The sequence below is a fragment of the Drosophila suzukii genome, chromosome 2L, assembly GCF_043229965.1.
Source record: "Drosophila suzukii chromosome 2L, CBGP_Dsuzu_IsoJpt1.0, whole genome shotgun sequence".
In the NCBI taxonomy this organism is placed as follows: domain Eukaryota; kingdom Metazoa; phylum Arthropoda; class Insecta; order Diptera; family Drosophilidae; genus Drosophila; species Drosophila suzukii.
In genome coordinates, this window is record NC_092080.1 from 4,867,510 (window position 1) to 4,882,872 (window position 15,363).

The window sequence follows — 15,363 nt, forward strand, 5'->3', positions numbered from 1 at the left end:
CGGACAGTGACAACCTGAGGTTTTCCACTGCGTCGCCTGCTCCCTTTTAATGCTCTCCATTGCAGTTGTTATACATTTTTATTGCTTTTGCACGCACTTGCCGATTAAATGGGGCGAGAGAATTTCCAGATGGGGCGGGGGAAAAGTGGGAAAAGGTGGGAAAACTGGGGAAAACCCGGGGAAAGGGGTTGGGAAAATGTCTTTCCTTTCAATTTCAGTCTGCACAGTGTCTGCGTGGGTACCTCAGCTGGCAATGAGTGCATTTTTAATGCTAATTATTTCCTTAATTACATTTTCACTTTAACAGGCGCGCCCTTTGTCCCGCCCTCTTCCATTTCTTTTTCCCGGCCTTTTATGCCACCCTCTCAGGGTCCCGGCGCCTATTAGCCTGCATATGTATATCCCAGACCCCCCGACTGTACGTAGATATATCTCGGAAATAACATTTATTACTGCACTCACCCTGCGTCGTCTCGTTTATTTCGGGTATTTCGCATCTGGTCCCCTTGAAGCCCTTCGGACAGTGGCAAGTTATGGCGGCGTCGCCGATGTGCCTGCAAATGATGATCCGACAATAAGTATATGGGGAACAGCAAAAGTGGAGCTGGCAGGGCTATAATATGCGAGTAGCCCTAAATATAAGAGTGGGGGTAAGTTCTGAAAAGCATCCATAAGTATTCCACCCTTTGGTGTCAAAACAATGTATTACAAATAAGAAAGATTATTTTGAAACGTCCAAACGTCTTTATGACTATATATGACAATATGACTTTTAATCTAAGTTTCTTTTTATAAAAAAAAGATCATAAAATATCTAAGATTTTTATGGAACATCTTAAATATTGCATATATGGTATAGTATATGGTTTATTGTATGCCATTTAACCCGGTTTTCTTTGGATACTAATTTTGTAATTACAATGAATATCAAAAAATATGTTGTGCTGTATAAGAAATATAAAATATTATTATATATGGTCATACTAAGGTCATCTTTATTTTTCCATAAGAGTTTTCAAAAACTATTCTTAGTACGAATTTTGAAACTCAATTATAGTTTAATACACATTTTAATAATAATTAAGTATAAATAAATAATAATATATTTTCTGTTCTATTATTAACTTATGAATTTTCTTAAATTAATAAATGCATATGTCTTTATTTTCGATGAGAAAGGCTACTTAGTTTTCTTTCTATAAGGATTTTAATTGATAAATCGTTAAATGTTACAGTATAGTAAGTAAATAAGAATTAATTTGAGGTAGTACCCCTTCCATAAGAATTTATTAAGAATTTGTAATGCATTTATTTTCAAATATCCAATGTAAATGTAAGTTATTCTAAATCATAGCTAGTACTCACTTGCAAGTGCCGCCGTTTTGGCACACGTTGGTATGAAGGTCCTTGCACAGTGGACCATGACCACAGTCACTGCCGCTGAAGCCCGGAAAACAGGAGCATCCATAAGAGCTGCAAGGAACAGAAAAAGGATGTGAGCACGTTTCGAGTCCTGTTTGCAATCTGAGGAATATGAAGAAGTTGTTTGTCGAGCTGTGACTGTGGCAACTGCAAAGGGGTCAAAGTGGACAAGTTATCACAGCGCCGGTCGCAGAACTCGCCTTTATCTGTACCCCAGATTGCGGCTGACTCATAAAACTTTTATTGGACCCACTTGATGGGGACTTTTTTTTAAGTACGTGCCTAAGCTGAATTTGTAGTTATTTGGCATTCCTACCCGCCAGTGAGGACCAGAGCGTCATCATCAGATACAGATACACTTGGGTCAAGCTCTTGGCCTCGGACCATAATTTAAATAAGTAAGCCGGAAGCCAAGCTCAGGGAATAGTGAAAAATGGTCCTGTCGCCAGCGAAAAATCTCTGGAAAAAAGATTTTCTCACGGATTGAGTGATCTCGTTTAACCACTTTAAAAGTTTCCAAGGGATTTGAAAAATACATTTTCTTACAGCATTTCTTTGATGTATTTGTAGTTACTGATCATATAAGTTAAACCAAAAAGTTACCAAAATAATTCCTAATTAAAAAAAATTCTATAAAATGCTAGTAACCTGTTTTTTTGTGGGTGTCCCAGAAACTTTTTTCATTGATGCATTTCCATCAAATTTCGCCCCAAGAAATTTTTGTGAATCCTGCCAATATGTGTTTCACTTTCGCTCTATTCGTTTTGGTATTAAGAATGTTTTACACACATATTCAATAAAATCGAACACTTTATAATGTCCAACCAGTAATTAAAAAAAGGATTCATCCGACCTTCATTAGCACTTTTTTACATAAAAACTCCCCTTTTCAAAACCGTTTTAATCGTCACTTTCGCCGGAAAATGACCGACATTTAAAATCTCAGAGCATAATTTACGCTCACAGCGTTTTTGACAATTTAATTGGGCATCCGAATTTTTTCAGAGGACGCTTTGGAAAAAGAAATGTGTAACCATTTGTTCAAAGTAATTGGGCATCCTTTGCCATTTGTTTCGCCCCATGTCGCTCGTTTTTCAACCGGAGGAACAATTGTTTTGCTTACCCCAGTTGTTCGTAAGTCATGCGTTGTTGACACACGCCAACCGAAATTAATTTGCCATTTGGTCCTTTTATTCCAAAAAAAAGGTAGAGTTTTGGGTCTTAGAAGCGTGAATACAGCCTCTTCTCTTTGACACTTCTTCTGGAACTTAAGCCTAATGGTTATACAATAGAAGAAAAATTCTAATTGATCTATTAGAGCCATCTGCAGTTTCCCTATCAAACTCAAATCATATTGGGTGTATCCCAAGAAAAAGTTCCATCCTACTTAGTCAGAAAAAAGGACACAACAAAAAGTGACCAGAAAAGTTTTGATGCTCATAAAACTTTTACTTTTATGCGAAATCTTTGTGTTCATAAGAAATCACTTTTGAGCTGGGCGTTCCAGGAAAATCAAAACAAGCGACAGCAATTATGCAAAGTATTTTTATTTTGTTTCAGCCTCCACTTGAGACAAAATTCCTGGTAAGGCTTTGTTCAAGTACTTGTTGTCTGACACATTCTGCAGCCATATTTTGACCACTATATGTTTGGGAAAATTAAGCAGTTTATCATTCGAGCATGGATATATGTTCAAGTATGCCAGGACTTAAGGGAAGCCGCCCCTTTGTTCAACTTACACACTGACCCAGTGCCTTCGTACATAAGAATTTTGTGGTCTTGTATGCCTGCCATTGTATAGCGGAAATTAATTGCCCTGTGTCCTGACATCTGCGGTGCCTACAAGTCCTTGGAGCCGCACTTATCGCCTGTATCCTTGTTTTGCCTTCTGTGACGGAAGCGATTTTCGGCGACAGGCAAACAAACATTTTACAAAGTTTAATAAGAAAGCAGATCAGCTTAGGAAGTAATTAAATTTCAGCTTAGAGGGTTCCTATTTTTAGAAATAATCCTCTCGTTATGCTTAATAGGTGACCAAAGTAGGATATTGAAAATTGTATACTGTGTGTGTGGCAGAGCAGTGGCCGAAAAAAATTCGTTTTGTCATGCTAACATACTTTTTAACTGAACCAAAATATGATATTATAGATTGTACACTGTATGTGTGGCAAGAAAACATGTATCACTGCTAACGAACATCTTCACTGGATTAAATCAAACCAAACAACTAAAAACAATAACTTGGGTTCTATGATATAGTATATATAGTATTGTACACTGTGTGTGTGGCAGAGAGGCGGCAAGAAAAATACGTATTTTATGCTGACGAACATCTTCACTGATTCAAAACATGATATTATAAATTGTATACTGTATGTGTGGCAGAAATATGATATAATATATTGTATACTGTTTGTGTAACAGAGCGGTGGCAGAGAAAATATGTATCTACCGCTGACGAATATTTTCATTCACCAAAATATATTATTGTATACTGTGTGTGTGGCAGAAAAATATATATCTCACAAAATCTTTAATGATTTAAGTCAGTACAGACAACAAAGAACAATATGTTACTTAAAAGCATGTTACAAAACATATGCTCAGAGCTTTTTTGGTAATACAGATGGGATTAAATGGACCTTAAAGTTGAGTCATCGACAGCTATTCGTAAGGATAGAGTGGGCGAAAAAATGGCAGGACTTTTCGCTGCTGCTCTGGCACTAAACCTTCTTCATTTCAATGAAACGAGCTTTGCATTTTTTACGAATCGTCGAAAATCACCTGCAGCTGGTTTTTGGGCGTGTGTTTGCAAGTTTTGGTTGTATTTGTTCACTTTTCTTTATTTTTCTTTCCTTTTTTTTGCATAATTCTGTGTATTTTGCGACATGTGCACTTCGAAAGATTTTTTTACACAAAAAAGTATTTGGCACACCGAGTTTTATTTTCCCTTTATTTGTGCCTGACGCTTTGTTTTAAATAAAAATTAAATGTGCCGCGCATACGGCATGTGCTGCGATTCGTTGGCGATTCGGTGGTGAGCAGATAGATTTTGAACAGATCCCGGGGGAAAAGGCATTGTTTTGACTGCTCTTGGCAATCCAATTCTGCGCATTTTAAATTCATTCAGATTTGTAAGGCCGAACAATTAAAAGCGCTTGCCAAAAATCTGCAGCAACTTTATGGGACTGCCACTGCACTCAAAAACTGCTGACAACGCTGGGGAAATGCTTGACTGCATTTGGAATATGGAATATGGAATATGGAATATGGACATAGATATGGATATGACGATATGCGAATAGCTTCAATGGCTAACCCAAAATACACATATGGCTGCCATGAATATGTCATGTGAGTCGCCAGCATTGTTACTTAGTTGCGAGACTCTGGCCAGAAATTTTGGCAGATTTTTGACAAAAAGCCAAAGTGCATTGAAAAATATGAAGAAGCGCATAGTCATACAGTTGTACAGGCGTTCAAACATTCGCATCTCGTAATGGGGCAGCAAAACTTTAATGTGAAGCTGGGAAAAGTTGATATGATTTAAGCAATTTGAAGTTTTGCAGTATACATTTTTTCTATGGAATATCAGTTCCTTAACAAACATCACTCGGTCTTTTAAATCTTTTTAAAAGGTTCCTAAAAGTATGCATCTAAAAAAGGATGAACACATTGGATTTCCTCACTCAAAAAATATTATTGCATACTTTCCTTGGCCCTTTTGTTATATTTTCTATGTTACTTACTGTTATGAATAATACATAATTAATTTCAAACCCAATGATGGTGTCAAAAAGTATGCAGTAAAAAGAAAGCATCCTCTTCCGGAATCAATATATCCAACTTCCGGTTTCAAAATATTTTGTAGCATACTTTTTCACGCCTTTTGAAGTGACTTGAAAAGACCTAGTGATTTCTGATGCACCATCTTATATGTTTCTGATAGGTTGCTCCTAAAATATCTTCCGAATTAATTGCTTTCGTTAAAATAAATACTAAATAAGTAAAACATTCATCAGTCAGGTGTCAGAAAAGTATGCAGTGAAAATGCAACATCCTTTTCCGGTATCAACACAAGGTATTTCCGGTTTGAAAATATATTGTAGCATACTTTTTAACGCCTTCTGAAGTGACTTTAAAAGACGCAGAGATCTCCCACGCACCATCTTATGTCTATTTGATATGTCACTCCCTCGATTTCCTCCGAATTAATTGCTTTCATTTTAAATAATCAATAATTAAAACATCCAGCAATCGAGTCAAAGCCTGACGAATTTGTGCTCTCCCATTTAATTCCACTTTAAATGATGGGCGTATCCGAATGTGCCATCCAGTGACTGTTCACCTGGCCAGCATGCGATGAAAACGCAATGAAATTACAACAAATTGCTTTTTTCTTGCCGGTGGCACGTGTAGCCGTAAAAAGGAAGCGGTTGTACAAAAAAAAAAAAAGAAAGGCTGAAATGCTGGCAATTACTTTTTCACCCATTCGCCTAATGCAATAAAATTTAATTTGATGGTCGTATGTGAAAAGGTGACTGCGCGGGCGGCAAGAAAATAGGTATTGTGAAATGGTTTGTGGTGGCCATTTTACCGCTTCACAGTCGTAAAACACAAAAGGATGTTTAATATGAAAAATATGTATGTGTTCTATTCTATTTGCATTTTAATGGTTTTGTTTTTTTGCAATAAAATATTATTTTTAGTTTGCCGAAGGCCTGCTTTTATAATTATTCTACACACAAAACAATTTTATGGGTAAAATTTACTAATATGGATAGTTATGTAACTGTAACAAAAGGTTAACCACTATTAAAAATAGTGAATGGTTGTTTTGGTAACTACTTAATGGTAAAACAAGAAAGAACTCCCCGACCATTAGATACCTCTTATACAGCTAAAGGGAGTGCGAGAGAGATGGTGATATGCATGCAGCAAATCGTGTGTTTTCGAGATTGCACACTTTATTTTCTTATAACTTTTTAGGGAATGATCCTATTAAAACAATTTTTGGAACGTATATAGGTATTGATAGTCAGAACAAAATCCCATTTACATTTTTCCGAAATATTGGTGAAATAAACTTGAGCTGCAAAAAAATAACGAGAATCTGTATGACAAATTCCACTTAACTACATTTTGGTAAATTGTACCCAAAAGTTTTTATGTGTGAACGTTTTGGTATCCCCCTTTTAATTTCACACAAATGGGAACTTTTTGCACCACATAACCGTAATAATCTGATTCAATTAGAATAAATGGTAAATAGTTGAGAAGAGGTAAAAATACCACATTGTTACTTGTGCTGGAAAAGTTTTTAATATTTTCTCTGCGACCTTCCTTACTTCTGGGAAACTTTCTCAATAAGTAATAACATCTCTCGCTCAAGCGAGGAGCCCAATTTGCGGTAAAGGTGCCAGTGCCTCAATGTCATTGCACGACAGGAAAATTAAAAGCAACGAATTTCCACAATATTGGAGGCAAAAAGTTTTAATTGAGCGGCACATGCAGGCTGGGCTGGGGTTCCGATGTGCGAATTTCGGGGCCAAACAAAACTTAATTGCAATATGCAAAGCTCGGACTACGCTTGGTGACCCAAACCCAACCAAAGCCAACTGCTTCCCAGGGCTTTCCCGGGCGTCGACTTTGGATAAATGACAATGTTTGACATGGCAAACAATGCACCGAGGCTCAGGCAGGCGAATCGGAATGACACTGACACAGTTGCCATGTGGCTGGCCCACTGGCATGTGCATCGGCCTCCAGGATGCACCTCCGCAGGACCTCCCTCTATATATATAGGGTCCCCCGCAACCCGAGCCTGATCTCATTTGGTGCTGACATTCTGTTTGCTCAGCACCAGCCTCGCTTTTTGTTATTAAAGCAGAATCGGACGCAGATATCCACATGTCCACATATCCACTGCCAATGGCCACGCATATTCATTGCCGAGCGTGCTCATCTGCACCCACCTCTTTTTTTTTTGGGGGGGGGGGATCCAGAATTCGGAGGAGGCTTTTCGAAAATATTGAAATGGGTTTTCCATTTTTTCTTCTCCCTCTTTGTCCACTCTTAATATCTTGACTTAAAAGTGGTGGTACTCTTTTAAAAAATTATTTTTGTTTACTCCCCTTCATTATTATTTAACCACTATCAAAAGGAAATATTTCGATATATAGACGATGGTAACCTTTAAAGAATATTATTACAATTCATTACCATTACCAAAATAATTTCGTATTCCTATTTAATATTGTTGCATATAGGTTATAATGGGTTTTGAATGGTTCCTAACTTTTTTGGTGCATACTTATAATCTTGACTTGAAATTGGCGGCAACCATTTAAGAAAGTCATTTATGTTCAATTCTATATCCCTTTTTAAGTTCTCATCCCCCATTTATAAAGATAGATATCAAAAACAATTATTTTAAGTAAGTTATAGATATTGATTTGATCATTTATATATTATATTACTTTACTTCATCAGGAATTTACTATTTACTGATCAAATCTATCAGATATTTATTAGATTTAGATATTTTTATAAGATGACAAGGTCTAATTCAAAACTTCCGTGCTTTTATTGTCATTTTTATCATACTTATAGCAAATCTAATCAAGAATTTAAAGTTCCATAAGTAGGTATTTCAATGAAATCAAAAGTTTTCGACCTATTGGAGTTTTTTAATGATAGAGAATCTTTAAAATGGAAATAAGAAAAAGTTTATAAATTATCTGTGTAGAAAGGGACAAATACTTTTCCATTTAATAGAAAGTGGGATTTTTAAAAATGGGATATAAAATAACCTCTAGATAAGATCATGTAGTTTAGAGTTAACAGTAACCCCGAATCCGTCACTGGTCTGGGACCCAAGCAACCCCATTTTGGGACCCCAGAAACTTTTCCCCCCGAAATGTGGCCTAATTCCGAACCGATGTCACTGGCATTGGTGCAGATTCTTCTGTTTGCCCACCGATGCTCTCGCAAAAAGGTTGCCAATCAGCCGACTGGGGATTGGGTTTTACAGCCTCTTTTACATTTTCGGGCACTCAGAGATACAATGTTGTGTTTAGAGCGAAAGTCTGGCAGCAGACTGAGCTAACAAGTTCGAAATATATGCGTAATGCGATGGCATTTTTTCCCATTTTCCTCAGCTCATCAACTGTGAATACATTTTGCCACTTTTCCTCTGTGTTGCAAACTTGAAGGGGAAAATAGATTAAATTACCGAATCGGTTCAATAAAGGAGAAGGTCTGCGACTGGGCCTTCCGTAACCCTGCGACGACCCTCAAAAGCGAAAAAGTTTTTCAATTAAGCGTTTGTTAATGAAAATATAGAGATGTGCCGAAAAGGAAGGGAAAAGAAAACAAAAGTAAGGGCTTAAAAACGAAAAAGTATTTAAAAATATAAATTGGTTACTGCTCTGTTGAGTTTTGCGGTGAAGTGCAACAGATTTTCGCTGGCCAGCGGCAAATTGATGAACGTGAACGCCAGGGCACCCGAAAAATAAATGCATAAAAATGTATCTGCAACCCGAAACGCACTCAGTCAGTCGAAATAAATGCAGGACCAAAAAAAAACAAAAAGAAACAAGGATTCGAAATGGAAACCAACGGCTTCTGGCTGCGACAGCAACTCCTTCCTGGCTTTTGGCCAATTGTTTATGGCTTATTGTTTCTGCTCTCTGGATTTTGCCGGGCAACTTGGAATCCGAATCGCTTTTCCAAAGTTCCTGCCAGCAGTTCGCAGCTCAACAGCATTTTGAATATTTTATACAAAGTTTATTGGCAATCAAATGGGGTTAGTGGTCGCCTCGCCACGCCATTAATGAGCTTGGTCAACTTTTGCGGGAATTACCAAAAAACCAAAGAAGGCCAAACGCCACTGATAAATTTTGGTCAATAAATTTTAAATATATTTCTGTGCCTTTTTAATGAAACGAAAAATAACAATTAATTTAAAATCGAGCTTAATTTAAGCCTGCTTTGCACTTTCACAGCATTTCATTAGCTTTAAGCTATGCAACACTTGACACTTTTGCTTCGCTCGTTTCAAAGCGCTTATTAAAAATGATAATACATATGAAAGCACCAGAGGTAAGAATAACAATACAGCATTTATTAAAATACTTAAATAATAATTATGTTTTTTCCAACTCAAAACAAATATGATTTTTCAAAATATCATATTATTCTTATGATATCTGTACTGTTATTGTTAAGTATACTAAAGTTACAAGAGGTTGTTTTAAAAGAAATTATTTTTATGAACCTTAACTTTCTTAAGCTACCTACTTTCATATAAGGCTCGGTTTTTTTAAACAGCAAAAATAATAATTCCATAAATTAAATTTTTGTTTTTGACAAATAGATGCTCAACCATAAAAAACTGTTTCTTAAAAAATATATCTCTTTTAATAGGTAAATAAAGTTTTGTTTGTTAAATATTTTTTTAAAGAATATAACATAATACTTTTTTTATTTTATTTAGTTTCTTAGGCAGTAAAAGCAATTCACTTTTCCTAAAGAAATTCGTATGGTTTTTTAAAAAATATTTTAAAAATTCAAGTTGTTCCTTTAGTAGCTTTACTTTTTGAGCAACAAAATTGTAAGGTTTAGCAAACTTAGCAACAAACTTGCGCTCTAAAACCGAATCACCTAAGAACTGAACTATTATTTTGCCCCCAGCTGTTCATATAAAGTGTACCAGTACCATATGCAAAGTAGACGAGATGGCACTCCACGAATACAACCCAGGCGGCAAAAATTAATAAACGGGGGGACTAAGCTATGCGCACTGGGTGACACATAAAGATTCCCAGTTTTATCCATCTATTTAGCATTCTCCGATGCCATGCATTTTCGCACATTAACCCAACAAAGGAGATGCTGAAAACGAGTGCCATAAACGGGGATGCAATGAAGGGGATTCGAGGGGGTTCTGAACAACCCCCTCCCCCCATTATCCTTTATACTAAACATCCTGACATATCCTTGTGGCAGGAGAGTTGACAACATGAGCATGACTGTTTTGTTGTTTATACGAGTGCGCAGCAGCTGTGATGCCTTGTTCATGACACAAGTCACTTGACGGAACCACCATACCATCATTCCCCACTCACATATTTCGCTTCATCGTGCACTGAGAGATATTTTGGGGGGAGCACTTCCTTATCTCCAGCACGTAGGGGTTGCCCATTTTCCCTCAGTTGGTAATTAACTTACGGGATGCTACGTGGCAGGCGCGAAATTGTATTTCCCAGCTCGAGGACTCTTTCTCTCTAATGAGCAAAAGACTGCAACTACGTTCAGCTGTCACTTTTATATTAATTTTTGGCCCGCAGGCACTCGCACTTCGACATTGATATTAATATTCAATTAGCTGCCCGGATGCGCGGCCTTGGGCCAGTCCAATTAATTATAATTATGTTAAGTAGGCCAGAAGTTTTTCGAAATAAATTCGCCCTCATAAACAGGAGAAGTCTTCGGCCCTCAGCAAATCAAGCAATTAATTTGATTTGTTTAACCTTCTCTGGGGGTCATTGTGGGCCAGGCTATTTACATGTTAATTGCCTTCAAATTGTCTATTTGTTGTCATTAGACTTTATAATTGTTTTACAATGGGAGATATATATAATATTATTTGCCACTGTTTAGGGTGATATTCGCTGCTTTCGAGGAGAAGCTCTTCAATTAATCAGCCTTTTCACCAGTTGTCAAGGCATTGTGTTACCACAAGCTCTCACGTCAAACTCAATTGCGGAGCTTATTCATAAAACCCACTGCTCACTACTCACTACCCACCTGGATTTTGTCAGAGGAAAATGCATCCCGCTTTTCTTTTGACTTTTGGCAAACGAGTTTTCTTTTCACTGACATGGGTTGCCGTCCATTGTTTCGGCTCCTACGCTTTTCCGCTTTTTCCGCTTTTCCGCCGGGGAAATCCTTGTTTCGAGCTCCACTTATTGAAACATTACAAATGTATGGCTCCCACTTGGTTTAGGTGGAGGGCCTTGAACCGATCCCGAACCCAAAAAGCGAAACCAAAGCCAAAAGATTGATGTGCGAGCAGTTTACATTTTCATCGGCTACCTGCGATTGTACTATATACACATATATGTCCAAACAGAAGGGAAACGGAATTGTAAAACCAGTTGAATCTGGGGTCTGTCCTCTGCCATTTTCATTTTCACTTTCCCCCGACAAATTTTGGAAGGTCGAAGGGAGCTGAAAAGTTTTGCCTGCGCTTAAATATGCTACATGTTCCGGACGCAGGTGGTCTTGTCCATGGGGAAACCGTGTCGGATTGCTCGGGCATTGGGTACTCATATATTTCAGCTGCCTCAATCACTCTGCCCGTCTGAACTGATTTTTGGTTGGGCTGAAGTTAGAACTTTGGTCATATTTGGAAACAAATTTATAAAACAAGGGAGAAAAAGGATTCCCATTCTGAAAGTAATTGGAAATACCGAAAAATCAAATATGGTTTCTTTAAAAAGAAAAATTTTAAGGAAGAATATTTGAAAATTCAACAGCAAACTAATAGAGTTTTCACAATTCATAATTGGGATCCAATAACTCAAGCTATGGAATCTATTAGTGCTGTTCTGGGCTCTGGGTTCAGTATAAGTAAAAACCAATATGAAATAAAAAAAGTTGTTATCTGAATTAATTTTAGTTTTTCTCTAAGATTTGTCCATCATTTTGTAGTGAAAAAAATTGTAGTAGAAAATAATTGGGTAAGTTTACTCTACCAACTTCAAAACTCCCAATATACAGTCCTCTTCCCTGAATCTGCTACATTATTAAAATATATTTTTATTGTTTCTATCAATTGTTTTTGTTTCCGGATAAAGTACGTTAAAAAAATACTTTATTATCAAAAATTTCAAAAAATTACTAGAAACAAATTACTCATTCGCCATGTTGGTTATGTGGCTAATATAAACAGTTCCGAAATGTACCTAAAAATGTACATAATTATAACTGTACTGCGTGAATTACTAAGTCAACTAAATTCATACAAAATCTTTAATAGTTTTAACGATTTTAAAATAAAAAATTTAAAATAACGCATACGCCATGTTGATTATGTGCCCGATATGGATCCTTATTGAGTAAGTTATATAGTAACCCAAACTCCTGTTGTAACTATTGAATATTATTAACTATGTGTATAATTCACTTAAAAAAACTTTGCTAGGAAAGAAAAAAATGTTTAACTCCTCTCTTTTTTTTAAAGATCTCTTTAGTTATTTATCTTTATGGATTGTATGGGGACTCACCTGAAGTCGGAGCTCGCGAAGCAGTCGCCCAGGAAGCGGCACTGCAGCGCGTTGCACTGGGCCGCCTTCACCTCGTTCTGCACCTCGTAGGTGATGTTGAACCCATAGACGTCCAGCAGGCGATCCAGGGCCCTCAGATGGGTTCCATCCAAGGTGGCCATGGTGAACCTTATTTCCAGGTACTGGCTGTGGAACTGCACCCACGTGACCTGGGTCACATCGTCCTCGGTGAGCGTGAAGACCCGATGGGCGGGCACCTTGAAGTCATCCGAGTAGTACATATACTCCGTGAACTTCAGACCACTGAGCACGTAGAGCTGGGTGAGATAGACCACGATGGACACGTTTCCCTGGCCCTGGGGCGGCATATCGGAGGCATCAATGATCCAGACGCATTCGATGGGCGTGCCGAATCGATGGGGGAAATTGGGTGTCTGGATGATGCCATGTCGCTGCTTCAGCATGCCCCCGCATCCTGGCGAGCTGGCGGGGGCGTGGCCACCGCCCCCCGAGGCCTGATGCCCGGCGAAGGCGTTAAACGCAAACTGATTCTGGCCGGGGGAGAAGGGGGGCGGCGACGGAAGCGGTACGGCGGGCAGCGGAAAGGCGGCATGGGCGTGGGCGGCATCGGTTTGGAGGGGCAGGACCGCCGCCGGCAGGAGCCATATCAGCCATATGGTCGTTGATAACCGGACGAGGGTCATTGACTTGGCTTTAAGGATCTCTCTTGGTTATCTCTTCTTCTTGTTTTGGCCAGCAGCTAGCTTATCATTCGGCGAGGACGTGAATTGCTTTCCTGGCGGCTGCCACCGCCCAGTCACTCATTGACATTTGGCCCATTTTTTGCACCGACTGCAAGGAGAGTGGAGAAAAAAAAGGGAAAGATAAAGTCGAATTTTTAGTTAAAACCATTTTGACAGCTGTCGTTTGCATTTGAATAACTGCCGTTGGCCTTTCACGGCGTTCACAGCATTCACTGTGCCGCCGACTGTATGCTGTCAGCGTGAAAAAAGCAATTTCGAAATCCACTAAAACGCGAAGGAGCTCGAGGAGCGCATCAATCATGGCCTTCATGGGTGTCGCCGAGCGTGGCTGGTCATAAAACAAAAAAATACAAAGAGCCCGGGCCCGCTTTTCTTTTGAGCCCTCAAATTGTTTTCCCATATTTCGAATGTTAGCTTTTTTTGTCCCCACTTTTTGCAGCTCGTCTGTATGCATAGAAAAAAACTGGCTAAAATTCAAAGGCCAAAATTGTTACTTTACTGTTTTTTAAAAATCACTAGGTCTTGTAAATGTACTTCTAGGTGTCTAAAAGTATGCAGTAAAATAGGATAGTCGTATTTAAGAACTCATTCATTGTATTTATAAATTTAAAATACATTGTTGCATACTTTTAGACACCTGAAATTACATTTAGAATATAACAACACTTCAAATAGGAAAAGTACAATTTTTTTCGGACCAATAAGATTTTATAGATAAATTACTATTTTCTATAGATATACCTTTTTTACCTATGAAATCACTTTAAAATATAAGTGTAGGTGTCTAAAAGTATGCAGTAAAATACGGTATAGCTGTGTTACTGAATGATTTCATTGTAATTTGGAGTTTAAAATTTATTGTAGCATACTTTTGGACACCTAAAAATAAATTTTAAATATAACAATATTTAAATGGTTAAAGTACTATTTTTCTGGAAACCTGCAACATTCTATTGTTAAATTACTATTTCCTTAACAATTACCTATTAAGTATGTCTTGGGTTAATAAATACATTTAGCAACTGGACTTGGCTCGACAAAAGCCATAGAGAAATGCAATCAAATCTAATCCAATTCAAATATACATGTGCCACAGCTATGCAAACACAGCCGGTGGTAATTAGGATGGGCTAATCGGATAAAGTAAAAACTTGGCAAACCAAATCAAAATACGGATTGCCACAGGCCCCCACAGGCAAGTTGTCAACAATTCTGGCCAAATGCCGCTGCCTGGGAATTGGATGCATAAATTATTCAGCATTCATAGAGTGCCTGCCTGAGTTGTGTGTGTGTGGATGAGTGTGTTTGGTGGGTGTGCCATCGCACTGTGTGTGTTTGTGGTTAATAAGATTATGCAATAGAACTTCCTGCCGGGACAGGAAATACCCAGTCAGATATATATTTTAGAATTTATGCCCGAGTTTCGTTGGCCCTGGCTTCCTTGGACCAAATGAGCTTGCACCGCTTGACTTTAAAGGGATTGGATGGGATGGGCATGGGATGGTTACGGTCTTGATCTTGGTCTTGGTTGGAAAACTTTGGCATCCGCCTTCACATCCGCTGGTGGCAAAAATGTCGCGGGAAAATGTGTGTTAACAAGTTTAATCAAACGACAATGTCGGCAGATACGTGCATACTTTTAGGCATATGGGCACGTAGAGTCGGGAGTCGCGGCAAAAAGCGCACGACTTGGGCCCCAAGTCGAGAGTGAAAATGAGTTCTACTTTCAAATTGCTTTAGTTACGCATTTAGGGGCATAATGAATAAAAACTTCGTCTATCTTGAACGCCCGAAGAATTCTAATTTGTGACGCCAGGTCTTGCCATTTGTCAACACATTTGATTTACATAATGGGTAGAAGGGCCTTACCTTTATACTTTAGATTG

The 15,363-nt window shown here is 38.2% G+C and overlaps 1 protein-coding gene across 1 annotated transcript in view; it reads right to left on the reverse strand.

Moving 5' to 3' along the window:
• Window positions 1-15,363, reverse strand: part of LOC108017914 (uncharacterized) — a 127,031-nt gene that overhangs the window by 78,357 nt on the left and 33,311 nt on the right. The window contains exons 2-4 of the mRNA XM_065865755.2: window positions 12,714-13,565; window positions 1,366-1,473; window positions 463-554 (exon numbers count right to left, since the gene is read on the reverse strand). Coding sequence (XP_065721827.2) covers window positions 463-554; window positions 1,366-1,473; window positions 12,714-13,417 — 904 coding nt within the window. The 5' untranslated portion in view covers window positions 13,418-13,565. The remainder of the gene's footprint in view (window positions 1-462; window positions 555-1,365; window positions 1,474-12,713; window positions 13,566-15,363) is intronic.